A 20,807-nucleotide genomic window follows, 5' to 3' on the forward strand; every position below is an offset into this window, starting at 1 on the left:
TAAGTTGGGAATTATAATGAAATTGCTTTATCTGGAAAGAGTTCTCAGGAGGAAGTTAGTGTGGAAATATTCTAAAATAGTATCTTCCATAAGAGACTTTCAGCAGATTTGAGAATGTACCTCTAAAACTATTTCACACTGGAAAAATAATACTCATGCTCTAATACTGGGCAAGTCAGCATGAATCGGGTTTACCCAGTTGGAACTAATCAAATTCAGAATTGCCAGCGTGGCCAAGTTAGAACATTCTGGTTCAAATAGATGTTTCCTTAGCCTCAATTACAGACAACACTCAATCATATTTGGATTACTGGTTTTGTGGGTTACCCATGATAAATTTTAAATTTGAAAATTTTCACGTTCAAATGCTATTCTTATGGTTTATTTCTTTTTCCATCCTCTCTCACTAATCCATGTTGCCAACCTTTATGGGGTGAAAATATAGAAATTCAAGTGATGATGGTAACTATACAAGATCAGGAAAGAACTTTTAGGGTGGAGCGCAAGAGTTATTCAAAGATTTTGCCTTTTCATGGAACACATTTAGGACTCATTTTCCATAGTATGAAAATTTTTTCATAATATGTGGAAAATTAATATTATGAAAAAACTTTTTAAAAAGATTTATTTATTTATGTGAAAGGCCAGAGTTACAGAGACAGAGAGATCTTCTACCTACTAGTTCACTCCCCAAGTGGCCACAACAGCCAAAGCTGAGCCAGGCTGAAGCCAGGAACTAGGAACTCCATCCAGATCTCCCATGATGGTGGCAGGGGCCCAAGTACTTGGGCCATCTTCCACTGCTTTCCCTGGCACATTAGTAGGGAGATATATTGGGAGTGGAGCAGCCAGGACTTGAACCCACACTCATATAGGATGCTGGTGCTGCAGGTGGCAGCTTAACCTGCTGTGCCACAATGCCAGCCCCTTACGCATGGATGTTTTTTAAGTGCACCAAAATAAACATATTTTTAATTTTAATTTCCATGAATTTTTGAAGTATATTCATATATGCCATCTAACTTAACTTCAGTACAGATTTCATTTTCACTATTTTATTAATATTATCCTGACTAAACAGTGGAGTTTTAAAGGTATTTGTTGGTGCTCCTACTTCCCCCACATGTCTGTGTACTGTAGCTACCATTTATACTTGTTCAACTACCACTTATTTGTTTAGAAAGGTAAACAGACCAGTCTTCTGTCTTGCCATTCCACTGAAGGTGTCGTAACTATTCCTGCATTCTTTTATTTTTTTTTCTTGATCTCCCATTCATTCTGGACAAAGTTAACAAGCTCTCTTTCCACTTCCTTGACAATATGTCTGACTTGCCTCCTCCCTCAGTGACCATTCTTTACTTGATTGTCATTGTTTCTCTTCCTTCTACTTTTCTTAATACAGTGTTTGGCCTGCAATGAATGTTGATTCATTTCTCTTGAATTGCATCCACCCTCAGATACTAGCCAATGTTAGGTAATTAATTCCCTAATTAGTGATTGGTAGAGGCAGATGAAGATATTGCGGGAATCGACACTTTATGTAATTTGAGAGGAAGGCTCCCATGAAGTTAAAGTAATACAGTATCATAAATAAAATATTACTAAGGCCCCTCCCAGGGCTTTGAAAGTGTCCTGGACTCCCCATTAAGAGTCCCTACCTAAACATCTATCTACAGTCTTTACATCAGTTTCCATTCATGGCTTCCATGGCCAGCAAAGAAATTATCTCACTTCTCTGTTTAGTATTGGTTTCACATTTGTAGCATATTGACTTAAATGTAAATATTCCACTTGGGCTGAGTTATGTACAGAATTGGCTTAATGGTATTTCCCAAGATTACCTGAGTACCTTACAGCCCTAATCATGCCATTGTCATCACTCAGGGCTTCTTTCAGAGGAAGGAATCCCAAAATTGCTCTTCTCAGTGCTCCTTTTTTAGGGAAATGATACCACCTACCACCCAGATTACAGAAGGAATATGGTCTTAGACTTCTCCTTTTAAAGGCTCTAAGCAATGAAAAGATAATGATCCCTCTCCTTCAATATCTAATTCAAATCCAGACTAAGGCACAAAAAGGTAAGGAATGCAAATAAGCTCTGATGTTCCCACGGTAATTAATTTGGGTCTTTTTTATTATTTTTTTATTTTTTTGACAGGCAGAGTTATACAGTGAGAGAGAGAGACAGAGAGAGAGTTATAGACAGTGAGAGAGAGACAGAGAGAAAGCTCTTCCTTCCGTTGGTTCACTCCCCCAATGGCCGCTATGGCCAGCGCTGTGCCGATCCAAAGCCAGGAGCCGGGTGCTTCCTCCTGGCCTCCCATGTGGATGCAGGGACCCAAGCACTTGGGCCATCCTCCACTGCCCTCCCGGGCCACAGCAGAGAGCAGGACTGGAAGAGGAGCAACCGGAACTAGTACCCGGCGCCCCAACCGGGACTAGAACCTGGGGTGCCGGCACTGCAGGTGGAGGATTAGCCAAGTGAGCCATGGCGCCGGCCTAATTTGGGTCATTTTAAAAGTTACATATTCAAAATAAAAATGTTTCCATATTTTGGGCACCCTTAATTGGTTAGATGTCATAAGCACATGCTTACTTTGCCTTTTGAGTAATCTGGAATTGGCCCAGCTGTCCAAATCAGAACTTTGAGAGTCATTTTTTACTTCTTTATTTCTATATTAATTGGTCACCAAATTCTCTCTGTTCTATCTCTTCAATTTGTCTTGAATTCATCTCCTTCCTTTCATCTGCACGAGCCACTCTCCTAGTCCAAGGTATCAGCATTTCTCACTTGTTCTCACTGCTTCCAATTTTGCCAAATTCATTTCTCCTGTCTATGACCATATCATATTCTTGTCTTTAAGATCCTTAAATTACCTGTAAAACTCATGCTCCTTAACATGATATCCAAAAGTTTTCCATGATCTATTCCTAGCATCTCTCTGCAGCCTATATTCTTGACATAGTCCTGACTATCAGTATTCATGCCATGCTCCTTAAATGACCTGGATCTCTCTTACTTCCAAGATTTTACATATGTTAGGCCTAGGCCTGGAAAGACTTACTTCTCACCCTCTCCCCCGACTTTGTGTGGAGTACTTCCACTAGTCCTTGTTCTTGAAGACTCTCTCTTGGGATTCCTCCCCTTTGGCAAATTTTTTCCTGTATTCTATCTTCAAAGTTGAAAGTCCCTCCTTTCATTTTCCCATAAAACTACAAAGTATATGTTCTGAGCTAAGCACTTATAGCACTGAATTATTTCTTCTTTACATATCTATCTCTCTAGCTAGCATTTGGGATACTTCAAAGCAAATACTGTTTTATTCATTCTCACATTCCTCAGCACCTGCCTTGGATCTGTACACTTAAAAACTATCATTTTTAGGAAACTTGCCATGGGTGAAGTACTTCTAGTGTTAACTCATTTAATATCCACTACAGTCTTATAAGGTTTATCTTATTATTGTTGTTTTATAGATGAGAAAAAAGACGTAGTGGGGTTTAAGCATATATCTAGAGTTACACAGCTAGCGAGTGACAGACAGGATTTGAACCTAGCACCATGCCGTGTCTCTGGAGTCTAAGCTCTTAATAGCTACACTATTAATTTTTCAATAGCATTTAAAACAAGAACAGATATGATTCCCAGCCTTTAGTAAATGTTTAGTGATTTAATGGAGCCTAGATGAGAACTGATTTTTGTTTTATGTTGTTTTGTTTTGATATTTAGGCACACAAAAATGTCTATCTCCCCAGAAAATTCTGCAAACACTGAGTATTGGGCAGACAAAATTCAGCTTGATCAGATCTGGGTTGATGTTTGCAGATAGCAGAAGCTCAAACATGTATCATTTTTAAAGTCTACCTCATATATTCCACTGAAACTCAGAACAAGTCCACACATTGTTGACTGGACCACATACTTAATGACATTTAGCCTTGGGACTCTAAGTATATATGAGTTCTGGCTGTACCTCCAGGGGCCAGATAATCTCTCAAGTTTCTCATTTTGACATTTCCTCTATTCTACTATCATGTAAAAGAAAGAAAAGCCCCCTATAGTCATTTATCATCTACTATACATCTTACCTCAATGTGCTCTGCATTTCCTATAGCGTTTAGTGCTGATCTTGTCATGAACAGTTTTTCCCCTACACCTTCAATCTCTTCATTAAATCCTTTCAACGTTAGGTTCTTAAACTTCACTCTGCCTCATTCTCATGGGGTAAACAAGCGAGTGAAGGAGGGAGTGAGCGAGCAAGTAAAAGAGAACACTACTCCCAGAGATTTAGGCCCAGGTATCTTTATTTTTAAAGCTCCTCGTATATTTCTGTTATGCAAAGTACAACAATCTTAAACAATATTATCCAATGAAGGTGCCACATCATCTGATAATCCTGATGGAGGCTGCTCATTATTTCCCATCCCAAATCTTTAGGCCTCGGGGAATGGAGAAGGCAGTTTTCCACAATTTACTCCCAATTGTCTATTAGAGAAGAGTACTTCTGCCCTTTCCTGCAAGACCACTTCCTTTGAAGTTATTGCCACTTTACTGTCCTGTCTATGTCTCCTTATCCACTGGGGACTTTGAGTCACAGTCTTCCTTCCTACATTCTGTGCTTCCATAAGTCTGTGAAATATAGGATACAAATGGACAAAACCTCCTTCGCAGTCTTTCCTTAGGGCTCCCTGACCTCCTTCAACTCTAATCAACTCTATCTTCCTTCCAGGGGTGCAATTTACTCTATGGTTGACCTTTTAAACCTGTCTTCTCAACCAGGGTTGCCTATCAGAGTAATCTACGCGGTTCCATAAAGGACCAATGCCTGGGGCTCAACCAAAACTTATTGTATCAGGATTTCAGGGGATGAGACTTGGTCAAGTGATTTTTAAAACCCCAAAGATGGCTGGTGCCCCAGCTCACTTGGCTAATCTTCCGCCTGTGGCGCCGGCACTCCGAGTTCTAGTTCCGGTTGGGGAGCCGGATTCTGTCCCTGTCCCAGGCTGCTCCTCTTCCAGTCCAGCTCTCTGCTGTGGCCCGGGAAGGCAGTGGAGGATGGCCCAAGTGGTTGGGCCCTGCACCCGCATGGGAGACCAGGAGGAGGCGCCTGGCTCCTGGCTTCGGATCGGCACAGCGCGTAGGCCGTAGCGGCCATTTGGGGGGTGAACCAACTGAAAGGAAGACCTTTCTCTTTCTGTCTCTCACTCTCACTGTCTAACTCTGCCTGTCAAAAACAAAAACAAAAAACAAACAAACAAAACCCAAAGATGATGTGCAGCCAGAAACGAGAAGCACGGCTGCCCCATTTTCCTTATCCCAAATCACCTTTTCTCTAAAATACTCAACTCTACTATCTTATTCTGAGTCCAGCCTCTCATTCCACTAGCCTTCTCTTTCAAACCCTTGCTCCTATTGTATTTGTATTTTGATCTCAATAAAACCCCCATCCTATGGATCCATCTATTTTTAGCCAATTTCTCAGCTCTCTACTTGCCTAGACTCTATTGTACAGCATGTAAATTGCTCTTAAGTCAGTGCTGTGGACACTCTCACCCTTTGACTACCTCTTGCAATTTTGCTACAAAATGCTGCATGGACAGAATCCAACCATTTAGCTTCTCTATTTCTATATGGAGGCTGCTGAGAGTTGCATGGGAAAAAAAATCACACAGCCATGCAGCTTGGTACTTCTTATAAAGGCCACAGAACTTATCTTGGTTATTAGTGGTGCTTGGCAATATTTTCCTTGCCTCTTGCCAACTTCTTTTTCCCCATCTCCTCACCAAATATTTCAGAATTTCACTATTTTGTTCAAACTTCTGCTTCACCCCACCCCCCTTTCCTCACTTTCAGCCTATGACCTTCACTCTACTTCACTGAGAAAAATGGAAGGGACCAGTTGGAAACTCCTCTGACTTCATTTCCTCTCCCACCACTACACATTCTCTCCATCAGTAGCACCTTCTCTCCCCTATCTTTCTTGGAAGCAGATGGCCTAATGTGTACCATTCCACTGGTGCCCCAGATTACAGGCCCCCTCACTTCTTCAGGAATTTCCCTCCTAGAATTCTGTCCCATTTCTTTTGATATCTTCAATCTTTCCCTCTTTACTTGTACTACCCTCTTGGTTTAAAAGGCATGGCATGCTGAGATCTCACTTGTCCTTAAAACTCTTTGGCCTCTTCATATCCTCCTCTAGCTGTTATTCTCTCTCAGCCTTTTCTTCTTTAGGTTAAACTTCTTGAAAAGGCAATCTAAATTTCCTTAGCTCTCACTGCCCAAACAACTGCAATGACTTCCTGAAGACATATATTTAACCTCTTTAATGGAGAACCACTTTTCAATCCTTAAAACCATTAACCTTGCAGCCATAATGGTGTTCATGACCATGCACTTCTTTAAACTAACTACTTCCGATCTTCCTTCACACAAGTGTTTCCCAGAGTTTGTGTCTACATTTCTGGGTTTTCTCTCTCAGTTTCATTTGCAAGAGTCTCCTTCTGTTGGCTCTTTAAATGGTAGCCCCCTCCCAGGAGCTGTCCTAGGTCCTCATCTTTTCTCACACCTCTCTTAGGCTATGTTATTTATATGCTCAGTTGCAGTCACCATCTACATGAGTGAGTTCCTATCTGTATCTCTAGCCCTGACCTCTCTGCTGTACTCTAATACCATGTAATTAACTGGCTATGGGGTAGCTATTGGTAGTCTCATAGGCCCCTCATGCAACTCACAAAATTAAATTAACACTACATTCTCTTTACCTACCCCAACAAAACAAAACCTCTACTCCTCCTTTGTTTCCTATCTCCTCCTCTCATCATCTGATTAATAGCCTTGTTCTATTAATTCTGCCTCCAAAATATTACTTATGTATTGTCCTCCCCTATTCCTAATTATATTGGCCCTTAGGCCAGGCTACTGACATTTCTCACCTGCAAGACACCAACAGTCTTTCCATCCAACACATCCTCCCCATCCATTCTTCCTCCTGTAACTACACTGATATTTTAGAATACAGATCTGATACTATTCTCTTGCTTCAATGTTCCCTGATTACCTTCAGTATCAAATTCAAAGTCCTTAGCATGACATCTAACATGTACTATGAAAATAAATGTATAGATTTCAAAATAAACTTATCTTTTAATTCCATTTCCCCACAAGCTTTTTGAAGTTTGCTCATATAATTTCTCCAGGATTTGGACCCCTATTACATCCATAGCTACACACCCTACCCCTTTCTCATTCATACTCTATACATGACTTATTCTGAATCTCTTGTTGGAGTTATAGAAAGTCAACTAGTAGTGTACCATGCCTAATGCCTTCATAATGCCACTCTTTCTATCTGGAATACCATTCAGTCTTTACATGGCTTGCTCTATTCTTCCTTTATGACTCATCTCAGTTCAGTGGTCACCTCCTCTAGGAAGCCTTCTCTAACTACCTCTCTCCCTTCAGTCTTGAATAGATGGCCCTCCTCAGTACTCACTTCTATACTGTACTTACCATGTTAAATCCTAATCATTGGTTAATTTGTGTCTGTGTTCCTTACTAGGTCATCAGTTCATTAAAGGCAGGGATTTGGACTTATTCACCTCTGTGTGACCCAGAATCCACCTACTATTAGAGTGTTTGAATCAATATTTAACAAGTGAATGAACAAACAAATGAAAGGATGAATGAGTGATCTTCATGTTATGAAATGAGACCAAATATAGGGAGAAAAGCCATGCCTACTTGCTATTATGTATTCATGGAGGTGGAGACAGTGATCTAGGTCAATCAAGAAGTCTGGGGTGTGGCTGGAGAGTACATTTTAGATTGCTTTTGTAGTTAAAGTTGTTGTGTTGAAGTTGTAGTTGAAGTCACTAGTGGCCCTAGTGACTTGGTCACTTAGTTGGGTGACAGAAGCTTTTGGTGGTTCACTGCTTCTAAGTCACTAAGAGTCAGTTAGTGTCCCACATAGATCATTTACAATATGTTGCCTTTATAACCTGTAAGAATTAAAATGCCTTAGTATCTACTTAAATATAAATGAACTAGGTACTGAGGTTGTTACCTTCATTTAAAAAAATTCCAGTCTGCCCCACTCTCTGATTTGTGCATCACAGAGCACACTGTGTCATACCCTCCAGAAGGAAGCCTGCTGAAGCCCTCCTTACACTTGAGCAAAGTCTGTAACCCAGCATAGTTATTCTTATGGTACCAGTAGCCCTGTCGGTGGTGTCAACAAGGCCACATTCATTGTGAGAGCTCTGGTCCCAGAGGGACTGTTGTACAAAGGTTCTAAACTCTGCCACATCTGCTCTATCAACAAATATCCCATTTCAAGGCATATTATGAGAGGGGACCCACAGGTATTTCCTACCTCTTGGATTTACAAGATGCACATTTTCTCTCACACAGGGGAGCAATTAATTCTCTAGTTTCCACCTAATTCTTTGGTAGAATGTCATTATGTGGGCCTTCAAGTTTATTTTTCCTCACCGAAAGTATGTGAAGGCATCAAGAGATAACTACAATGTAAAACTAGGCATAAAGATAGATTTTACTGTTTACTCTATTTTTTTAAGGAAATTGACAGTGTAAGGTGGCTAAAGTATTTAAAAAGAGATTGTATATTAACAGATATATTTCTGACTTAAATCTAGTATCACAGATAAAACACATGGTGGTTTTAAACAGCAAAGAAAAGTGGTTACCAAATGAGGAAGAGGTCCCAAATCTCCTTTAAATGGTGGATTATGAAAGAATCTAATGGGAGGAATGACGTGATTCTAATGTTCTATTTTAATATAGCTCTTTAATATTTCAATTTTTATAAGTATAATTATTTTTACAAATAACAAAAATGACTTGAAAGTCCCCAAAATAACACAGGAATGGGGGTGATAATGGTTTTCATTTTCTCTTACAAAGGCAAGTTACTTGCTGATAGAAAGTTAGGCTCAGGAACTTGTGAAGATAAAGTTGTGATTACTGTCATAATTGCTGATCCATCTAGGCTTCCTTTGCTTCTGGGACAATTTTATTTTCGCATATTCCATTCACTAAAATCTATTTTCAAAACATATTAGGTTACTCTCATTTTACACCAAGCAGGAAAGTGTTTAAGAACCACTGGACTAGGAGTTGTAAGGTCTAACTTCTAGTGTGCCTTGCTTTGTTATGAAGTCATGAAATAAATTTGTAGAAGTCATTGCACCTCTCTGAACTTGTCTTCCCATAGATTGGGGAGAATCCCTGTCTCATCTCCATCATATGAAGTTTGAGGGATGTACTTTGAACATTGTAATACCTCTGCAACAGTCTTCCAGAGTACACTGTCTTGAAAAATATATGAATTAACAGGGTGACTTTTTGCTGGAGAATTGAGTAATCTGCTGCTTTTTAAACCCAATACTCCATCCTATAAGTGATGCTCTTGCAAATATAACCACCTAGAAAGAGGATTAACTGGGATATTTCAAACATTCACTGATCTATAAGAAGATTATATTATATAATTATATCTTTCCTTACATTAGCAAATCCCAGAAGTACACAGCTGGGAAGGCCTAATGTGGAAGATCCATTCTCCTCTTTTCAGAAAGAACTTCTTCAATCCCTGAGACCCAATGGAGAACCAAGAAATTTTCATTCTTAGTAATTCTAGCATCCAATTAACCTATCAGGAATTTCTTTATGTCTAGTTCCATTCCCTCTAGTACACAGAGACAGTTTCCTCCTGCCAGGTCTTCCGGGTCTATAGATAAAAGTATGTGTCCTTTATTACAGATTAAAAACTCAAAGTAGTACCTGATTATAAAAGATAGCTACAACCTGAATCTATAGGGTGGATTTTCTATGGGGATGATGGGATGGGGGACAAGAAATGATAGTCTTATATGAGCATGTCTAATCACATCCACAGTCACCATCTTCAGTAGTACCATCTTCAAAACATTCAGCAACAGTGATCATTTTGGGAAATCACTGAAAGTTGTCTTTTACTTAACTCCTTTCAGGCAACACATTCTGGTTTCAAGTTTATTTACACCCAATTCACACATACAACAATTCAGTGGAAAATGTTTGCAAAAAAAAAAAAAAAAAAAAAAAAAAAAAAAAAAAAAGATGAGGCAATGTGCTAACTAGACACTTCCGATCACATGGAAAATTTTATATGGTTCAAGTTTGACAGGGAAAAACAAGGCATTTGTTGCTTTTAAGAAGGAAAACAACTTCATAACCCTTAGCTACTGTCAATTTTCCTCTTCTTGCAACACTACATTGTCGTGTTGGAAATGGAGCTCTTCTGTCTTACTCTTTCTTCCCATTCATTCCCCTGAATCTTCTCCACCTCCTAATGTCCCTTTAAAACATTACTTTCTCTATTAATTTATTTCCCCTTGTTGCTTCTTTACTTCAGTGTAGACATATCTCAAGCCTATATTGCATACAACCCTTGATTTTGACTGTATGGTGATTTTAGTGGGCTACCAAATTTGTATCCCTGCTCATTGGCCTTGCAGTAGAAGCAAAGGTCCTAGCATTGAGGTAGAATTCATTCTTATGCCCCCTAGTTCCCACCTCAACAAGGAATTTCTAGAAGGAAAGGAATAGTACAGGAGGCTCCTCTCTCGTAGCACACAGAACTGACCCTGGAGGACAAGCAAAATGCCCATCGGGTTTTCTTAGGGGCAGGGCAGTGATCCCTAAATAGCACTGTTTACTGAGCTGGATGGGCTAAATTTGAAGAGCCAAGCAGAATGTAAGCACCGTTCAGGAGGTGGTAGTCTCTGACTCCTGGCTTTCTGATAATAGAATCCTCAATTAACTGGTACTCCCCCAACACTGTTGGTGCCACAATAATAACCTTGAGCTATTACAAGATCCAGAGGGTCTTCAGCATCACCAAAGAAATATTGCATACTGTTATGACACTAAGTATATTTTATTGTGCATTAATTGGATGAAAATTAGTAACGTGCATTGACCAAGACAGTTGATTAACAAGACCATAAAAGATAAACTGAGAGTTTTCCTTAATTGTTGCACAGCAAAGCTTCCTGCTGTGTAGTGTATATAGAAGATGACATACTCTAGGAATTAGAAAACAGAATATATATAAAACAACAAAACTATATACCATCTTGAAAACTTTTCACACATATGAACACACTCATTTAGAGCCTCAACTTTCTCAAGCAAGCAACATATAAGCCTTATAGTAGTCACACCAAAGGATAATATAACCCACAAAACATCTGGAAGTTAGCACTTTTCTATTATCAATAATATTGTCTCACACCATTTCTCTAAAAAAATATGAAAAGTTTTCTTTCTCTCTGAGGGGACAATAAAATAAAAGTTCACTTTTCTGGAATTTAGATGTTTCAAAACACACTGCCATCTTCTTAAGGAAAAACAAAAGCTACTGTTGGCTTTTGGATGCTAGGCACAGAGTGTACCATGCATATAATTTGTCCTGTCACAGGGCATTATTATATGGCAAAATAAGCATAGATATTGGATCCAGAGAGATCTGGAAGATTTCAGGCTTCTGTCATTTGCTATGTGACCCTAGACTGTCTATAGCGTTGAGCTTAAATTATCTCATCTGTGAAAAGAAGATAATATAGAGTGGCTGTTAAGATTAAGACTGAATTCTTGCAATGTGGTTGGCACACAGCTTTATACCCAGTCAGTAAATGGTAGCTAACTACCCATTTGTTGGGATTTGATTTATATACAAGTATCCACTCCTACACTTCCAAGAAAAGAGACTATCACATCTTTGCCACGCCCATCAGCTCCCAAATCTCTCTGGATTCCCCACAAACAGAATGCACACAAACTCTGCTCTCTGAAGACACAGATCTTCACACAGCATTGCATGTCCTCTGAAACACACCTAATGCCAAGTAAAACACAAGATACAAGAAACGTAAGCACACTTCAGAAGACAGAGACATCACACAGAACATTATCATCTCCAAATGTGGCCTCACCTGCTTCTTTCTCATATGTTCTTCCAAGCTTCAAGTCCTTAACATTGATTATTTTTGGAGGCACTATGCCATTTTCAGAATCTTGGCTGTATTCATTTGCCTCATTCCCTTCTCCTTATTGGTTTATTTATTCATGAATTTATTCATGTATTTATTTATTCATTCATATATATTTATATATATATTCCCCCACCTTGTTTCAAAATGAATGTCAGGCAGCTTACAAGAATACACAAAATACAATGTAATAGTATAAACCCCAGGTAGATAAAAAAGGAAAAGGGGAAAAAAACAGAATCCCAAACACAACAAAAACAACAAAGATAGAGACATAAAATAGAGCCTGGAAAAAAGCTAATTCATAGAATCCCATTTTAAGTGCTATTTATGGACCACAAATTTGGCTCCAAGCTTTACAGTAGTCAACAAAAGAGAACCCTAATCAGCTTCATACTTCTCAGAATCCGTATAACAAAACCACCTATTCAGGATGTCCTTTTCCTGGTCTGAACTCTACAAACTTTTCTCTAGTGAAGCATCATAAAACGGTGACAAACTGTTCCTCCTAAATCTTACTAATCCCAAAATTCAGCTCCTGTAACAGTCTCCAACAAAGATAGTTTCTCAATCTTCAAATTACCTCTATTACTTCTGATTTTCCTTTGTCTCTTGAAGTTCCATTTATTTCATGTACCCATGAAAAAGACTTTTTAAAAGACCAACAACAACCAAAAAAATCCCCTCTGCTGTCACCAAAGCAAATATTTTCATTTCAGTTAATTAATGACATTGTGACATTATTTATCATGACAAAAATTTGGAAAGGATCTCAAATATCCAACAAAAGGAAATGGTTAAATAAACCATGGTGCCAGTCACTATATATACACATCATCAAAAATGATACCTATAAAGCCTTTTTTAAAAATGTAGCAAAATATATTCATGATAAAAATGTTAAATTAAAAGGCAGGATGCAAAACTGCATATATTATTGTATTCACTATGTAGAAAAGTACATATGTGAATACGAAGAAACAGAAAAAGTCTGAAAAGAAATCCATAGAAATGTTGATAGAATTTTGGAATTTGTGACTATGGGTGATTTTCATTTTTTTCTACATGCTTATATTTCTTTTCCAAGTTTTTGAAATTGATAAACACTTTCTGTAAGTTAGGTAAAAAGTTACTTTAAAAAACAAGAATTTGAGGGCAGGTATCATGGCACAGGTGTCTAAGCAGCCACTTGGGACACTGGTATCTCTTATCAGAGTGCCTGGATTTGAGTCTTGTCTTTGATTCCAATCCAGTTTCCTGCTAATGCATACCCTGGAGGCAGCAGATGATGGCTCAAGTATTTAGTTCCCTGCCACACATGTGGGAGATCTGGATGGAGTTCCTGGAGCCTGCCTTCAGCTGGACTCAGCCCTGGCTGGTTGTTGTGGGCAATTGAGGAGTGAATTAGCAGATGGAAGATACATCTCTCTCCTTCTCTCCTTCCCTCCCTCACTCCACCTCAATCTATCTATCTGTTTTTCAAATAAATACAAATAAACATGTTTAAGACAGTTCGAAAATCTAGGCTTTTTATTTGGTTGCTTGTAAGGTTCAAATTGCTATAAAAGTAACAATAGTTCACAACTATTTGGCATTTTTAAATCTTACTTTTAGTAGCATGCTCGTATTCAGAATTACATTGTATTACCATGAATATATTGTGAGTTAGGTCTGGTGTTACTATCTTCATTTAATAGGTGATGAAACTGGGGCTCAGAGAAGCTGGCCCAAAGACACAATAGTAAATGGAAGAGCTACATGTGAACCCAAGGTCTCCAAAACCCATGTCCAGTGCTCTTTCCATTAACTCAAAACTGACTGTGGTGTTACCTAGAAGCAATGACCCCTTCTCATCCTTGAGGCTCAGGTTTCTGAACAACCTCAAAGGTAGGAAAGTTCCGCTGAGGAAGCCATGATTTTAAGAGGAAAAAAGGTGAGCAGGGGAAATGAGACTGCAAGTGAGCTTTTGAAAGCCCTCAAATATTTTTATGCACAGTAAAATAAAACAATAACAATAGTATATTACATGAAAAGCATAAACATAGTTTAAATTAGTAAAAAAAGGTTCTACACAGCTTCCATTTAGATCTGGAGATGATTTCTGGTGGTGATCACATTTCTGTCACTCCTTATGATAGTGGAAAAATGAGGATGACAGAGAAGCAATGAACAGAGGTGGACTGTTAATTCAAATCATGGATGTCTTATGCTCTCAGAGTCATTTAAGTCCAATCTGAAATTCTAATAAGTTGCTTGTGGTTTTAACTACATTGAGCAATGAATTTACTTGGCATTACTTAACAACTTTGGCTCTTCTGAAGACACCCTGGCACTTCTTCTCTATAGTGTTCAATTAAATCATTCAAACTTTCTCTGAAGGCAGCTTATCAGTTGTCCAGTGAGGGTATTTAAATGGTACTACTTGATAATTGTGGCGTTTCTGAGATTTCTCTTTCCCAATATGACCTTTTTAAAAAGTTCAGCACCTTTTCATAGAGTTCAATTAAATCACTGAAGCTTTGTCTAAAGGTAACATTACTCATCCACCAATGGTATTAAATGGTATTTGATGATTTAAGTTGTATTGAAGATCATTTCCATCCAATATGATTGTTTTTAAAGCCACCATAGCACCTTTCTATAGAATTCTGCTAAATCACTCAAGCTTTGAACAGGTAAAATTTGATATGTAAACATACCAAGTTTTGCTACTTTCTTGGGAGATTTTAATCTCCTAAAAATTTACTTCTGTTGCTAACAGCTGCATTTGCCTCTAGTCCCATAGCCAACACGTGCCTTCATCGTCACTTATGATAATCACTTTTGAGATACTGGAAGCTTTCCAAAGATCATCTTCTAGCAATACCACTTCAGTTGCATTGGTGACTATTGGTTTAGATTCAACTTTGGCCAATGATTGCTCCTGCTACAAATGTTCATCTTCATCCATAAGTTCTTCTTAATCCAAGGATTCCTTGACTTTGGAAGGGATTGTTGAAAGATTTACATCATCTCTAGCCAAATCTTTGCTCAGGTTGCATTAACAATAGACTCATAAAATATCTAATGTCTGTTTTATTAAGAATATATAGCATTAATTATGGTATAGGAATTTCACATACTAGGATCTTCTGACAAAGAAACTTTTACAAGATTTTGAACAACAAAGTTTCATTTTAGTTTAGAATACATCTTCTTGAATGGCTGATCAAACATTGATCTTAAGGCTTGAAGGATCTGAGATATGTTATCTTGTTATATAAACAACCTTTACGTTAGGAAGCACATTGGCAAATGCAACAGACTATGAAGAACCAGTAGGATATGAAATCAAGATTTTTTTTTTACAGTCTTGTTTTTCTTCCAAAAAGTACCATTCAAATCATTCTCTGAGGAAGAGTCATCCAGACTTTTCTGTTTGCATACCAATACAGTGGAAACCTCACTCATTTTTCCCCTAAGAAAACTTGGGCATAGTTTTCTATAGATGAGTTATGGTCTCCTGAAGTATTGGCACAAAACAGACTTGTCATCCTCTCTGTTCTGGCTGATCTGTGTCAGCATCAGTTAGATCTTGCTATTCAAAAGGACAAGTAGGGTTATTTATGGGCTTTCAAAGCATGGTGGCCTCAATAGCAACAAAGATTTATGCAGGAACATAATCTTCATCTTCAATCCCTTTCTACAGCTGTAATGGATACAACACAGGAGCTGAAGGAGTAGTCGTTTCTTTGGCATCACTATCACATAAGACTTGATCTCCAGGTCATGGCACACCACATATTCTCAACTTCACCATTATATGCAGCAATTATTTTTCTATATCCCCTTCCATATCTGCCAACAAGTCTTAAAGTTCATTTTGCACAGTCACAGCTGCTTCACTATTCTTCTGTCTTCAATCCAGAGGTTTAACATTATTTCCATCTTTTCTATTCTTGTGTCAAGACAGACAAAGAATATTTTAAGTGACATCAATGTACAAGAGGCAATACTAGCTCTGAGAAGAGTTTCTGCTTTCATTATGGTACAAATTGTGTGTCCACAAACACCATGTAAGTGACTTACAAGCCTACTGGTTTTCCCTTGAAGAAGCTGATGGACAATGTCCTTTTTGTCTTCTAGAGACATCAAACTTCTTCCCCTTTGGCAACTTTTTGTGATGCCTGTGTCCTTTTATTTCCTTCCTCTCAAAAGCCACAACTACAGAAATTATTTTTAGTTTCATGTTAATAATGCAACTTGACAATTACTTACTAGAAATTTCATATCCCTAAGTAATCAGAGTGTGAGTATGATTGATATCTAAGCAACAAATGTGATCATTCAAGGATAAATGATAATATGTTGCTGTGATACTCGGTGCACATGGAGCTGATTGTATAGGGGACAAATGATAGACGAATCAGAGAGGGAAACAAATGACTCAGATGTTTTATCCCACTTTGTTATATAGTTTGAGACAATATTGTGGCAACTTGGACTGACTCCCATACACTCAATTCAAAGTCTTTAGTTACCCGAAAAGTATACATAAGTAAACCCACCTATTCTCAAATTTCCAGAAACAATAACTTACAATTAAGAAGGGATTACTGCAGACTCTACCCTAATGTAGCAGAAAGAAAGACACTGTGTATATATTCCAGACATTATTGGTGCTATGACCTCCCTTGGATTAAAAATATGGATTCAATTTTATGTGAAACACAAACACAGCAGAAGTGTATTAATCAGACATCAGTGTCTGACAAAATGCAACCTCTGATAATGCAGGTGTAAAGGTCAGGCAGGCCCCAAACAGCCAATGTTCAAGAAATGATTACTCAAGAAAGAAAGTGACAATGAAAGAATAAATTAGCCCCTTTGCAATGCCCGGCCACTGATACTTTACTTTTATCCCCTCCTCCTGGGAAGATAGAGCGAAGCCTGGCTTTCTTATTCTTCTCTTCAGGGGCCATGGGAAGCGGCTTGGAGCTGTGGTTGAGTGCTGAAGAATCCCGGTTGTTGCTATTCATCCTCAGTGGGGGAGCTGGGGGTTTCTCTTCATTATCCAAACCGTCAGACATTTTCTGTTACAACCGATTTCACAGCTCCTAAAGCAGAGGAGGAGAACACAAGAGTTAAGGACTGAGAGGCATAAAACATTCCAGTAAATATAAGGCTTTCAACATATTCATAACAAAAGCATTGGCCTCAAGATTGCTCAGGTTTTGTGTGGATCATTCTGGGACTTTCTCTTCTGGAGACCAAAAAAGTGGCTTCCACAAAGACCAACAATGCAATTTCCAAAAGAGGAAAATGAAGGCAATAATTTATGGCTGCTGCATATATACACACAGATTCACAAAGGCCTTTGGTTTTCCCACAACGAAACTCTATTTTTTGCTGTCCTTTAGCTCAGCAGGCCTTTAACAAATTATTTGCAATCTTTCTTCTTTAAAAATTCCATCCTGGCCGGCGCCGCGGCTCACTAGGCTAATCCTCCGCCTAGCGGCGCCGGCACACCGGGTTCTAGTCCCGGTCAGGGGACTGGATTCTGTCCCGGTTGCCCCTCTTCCAGGCCAGCTCTCTGCTGTGGCCCGGGAGTGCAGTGGAGGATGGCCCAGGTGCTTGGGCCCTGAACCCCATGGGAGACCAGGAAAAGCACCTGGCTCCTGGCTCCTGCCATCGGATCAGCGCGGTGCGCCGGCCGCAGCGCGCCGGCCGCGGCGGCCATTGGAGAGTGAACCAACGGCAAAGGAAGACCTTTCTCTCTGTCTCTCTCTCTCTCTCACTGTCCACTCTGCCTGTCAAAAAAAAAAATTCCATCCTGCTGATCATAATGCTCAGGTGGCATAAACTCCTCAAAGTCTGGAACTGACATATGTATGGCCATAGATTTTTGATGGCCCACAACAATGACTTTTTAGCCACTTTAACATCGGGATGTCCTTGGCATCTATTTCTTCTGTGTGTGCACCTGATTCACACAATGAACTCATTCCATGGTTTCTATGCGAATACACTTAGAAACCATACCGTAGCTCTGGCAGTTTCAGCAGAGTTGGAGTGTACTGTTAGGGCAAACAATGCTCCTCACTGTCTCCCAAGCAAGTAGACAACAAATGTGGGCCAAATTCTACCATGAGCAAAGAGAGCTCAGAAGAGAACCCTGCGTCTGAACAGATATAACATAAATTTACTCCCTGTCATATTTTATGCCCTGCAAGAGCAAACAACAAGGGAGTTAACAAAGGTAATCAACCAGGTTGCAAGATTCAGTCAGGGTTTTAGAAACTTACTTGCTCTCAACTCCATTATTCCTGTGTCCAGGTCTGAATGCATTCAGGTCTCATTACACTGGGAGTATAAAGTGAACTGGGAAAACATGTCCACCCCAAAGAAATGCATCTGTCTCCAGGTATTTCCCTACTCTATTCCAAGTCCTTCCATTAGGACCTGACACTTGACAGCACAAGTCAGGGGTTAAGAACACTTCCAAGTGAACCTCCAATTTAAATATGTGGAAAATCAAACCCATTTTAACAAAATCTCTGTAAATTTATCAAGTATTACCTGACACTAATTTACGGGTATAATAACTCTCTGAAAATGATAGCATATAGTTTTATTCCAAAAACATTCAGTATAAACAAAGGTAAGTCCAATAACAATAACAAAATCAGGAGTCTCCTTATTAATGCTTGTAATGAGAAAGCATGTAGATTGATATTTGTCCCTTTAGTAGTTACAACATACTTATTATTTTCAGTAATAAATGCTGTTACATCATATTATGTGGAGAATTTTTAAATATTGCTATGTTCTAAATTCTCTCAAATACAGTCTATAATTATTCAAGAATAAGATAGTATTAATATCTTCTCCACAGGTACAGCTGATTGTCGACCAACAATGACTCACTTGATGTTGATTTGTGCATGAGATCCATTTTTTTTTGCCTAAGTCTTATGGTTTGCATTATCTTAAATGAGGTAGGACCCATTCTATATTTATTCAGTAATTATGATAGTGAAAATACTCAGTAATATATGTTTTGTTGTCGCCACCCCCAACAATTTGATATGCCTCATATTTCCCTATATAGATGAAACTACAGCATGAGATACAAAGAAAAAAACAACTGGAATGTCAAGGATACTACTTGTATCAGTAAATATTTTAGCTAGAATATCAATTATTTTTTGCATTTTGATTTTTGGTCCTTTTAAATTCATTGGTTCTCTAAAAGAAAAGTGAGTTTAAAACTGACTTCAGAAGGTGGATATTAAGGCACAGTGGGGTTAACCTGCCATTTGGGACATCTGCATCCCATATCAGAGTGCCAGCTGGAGTCCCTGCTCCTCTATTTCCAATACAATGTATTGCAATCCTTTCAAGTAGATGAAAATAAAAAATAAAACTGACATCACCAATGGTATTACTCTGCATTGGACAGGTTCATGGTTTCAACTTAGTCACTGAGAATAATTTACCACCAAAAATAAGGCAATAGTTTATTTGACTGTCCTTGGTTCAAAAATAATGCCCCAATATGAGGTAATTATTACATTAATTTCAGATATGCAAAATTTAGTTTGGGAAAAATAAAATTTGGAAGTTATTGCAAAGGAACTGAATATTCCAATAGATATACCTAGAAAACAAATTTCTTAAGGATGTCTCACAGGGAGAAAGAGTCACCATTTTCTAGATGATATGTATTTCATGATGACATATTACTTACCTTGAGATGACAGAAGTCAGAGAAACATGCATGACCTCCTTAAATCAAAGCTGACCTTGAATAATAAGGCAGAAGTCTGGGACAGACAGGGTTCTAGTGCAACTATATAATATAAAAGTCTGTGCTCCTTTGTTCTTGATAAACAGGTGTGGCTAACACAGAGTGGCCTTTTTGTTTCTAATTACTCTCACTGATCAGGGAAGTAAGTAAATGTCTTGCTTCTTTTCAGGCTGCCTGATCATGCTGACCCTGTTTGACCACGTATATATTAAACTGAAAAGAAAGGGCCTCTTAGGGTACAAGTTCCACACTATTCCATATTGCACTAGACATCCCTGACCACAGTTTCAACAACACATACTCACTGCAGTCAGCATCACAGCATTCTGCAAAGGACCTAGTTAATATGGCATACCTTTCCACTGCTCCCCAAACTGGAATTATTTTAACTCCGTTCAACTCATCAGCTGATCATAAAAAGAGTTGTAATAAACCTTTTATAATATAGAAATGAAATAGAAGAACCTATTTCCAGTTCCATACAGAGAAATAATCTCTCTCTTTACCTAGACATTTCAATTTTTGTTTTGTTTGAATTATCCTGATATTACTTTAGTTTTGCACTATCCTTTAGAAGGCCTAATCAATAATCATCTTGTAATTACGATTTGGTGACAAAAGAAGAATTTGCAGGGAGTTTTTGTTATCTTAACCCACCTCCAAAGCACACTTTTAAATCAGTGGAGAAAAGTTAGTGATCTACAAGGAAGGCTTGCTGATAATATTTGCTTCCCAAGCAGACAATATCTCCTACTATTCCACAAATGTAGAACAAAATGGTATTCTGTTATGTTATATTTGTAAACAATGCCAATTTACCAAGCCAGATCCTCCCCTGAGAGTTTTCTACCAAGGATACTATTAATGGATTGCTGGTTCAATCTGCCTATGATGTCATTATTTCCAAGATCTTGACAGAGATTTGGGGTGATTGTAGGCTCTATTTCAAGAATTGTACAAAAAC

At 38.5% G+C, this 20,807-nt stretch overlaps 1 protein-coding gene across 18 annotated transcripts in view; it reads right to left on the reverse strand.

The window, feature by feature from the left end:
- The window catches only part of PAK3 (p21 (RAC1) activated kinase 3), a 278,987-nt gene that overhangs the window by 76,287 nt on the left and 181,893 nt on the right, over nt 1–20,807 (reverse strand). For all 18 annotated transcript variants that reach the window (XM_070067235.1, XM_051827257.2, XM_017349809.3 and 15 more), the window contains one exon: nt 16,949–17,150. In XM_070067235.1, coding sequence (XP_069923336.1) covers nt 16,949–17,123 — 175 coding nt within the window. In that variant the 5' untranslated portion in view covers nt 17,124–17,150. The remainder of the gene's footprint in view (nt 1–16,948; nt 17,151–20,807) is intronic.

Source organism: Oryctolagus cuniculus, chromosome X, assembly GCF_964237555.1.
Source record: "Oryctolagus cuniculus chromosome X, mOryCun1.1, whole genome shotgun sequence".
Taxonomy (NCBI): Eukaryota; Metazoa; Chordata; class Mammalia; order Lagomorpha; family Leporidae; genus Oryctolagus; species Oryctolagus cuniculus.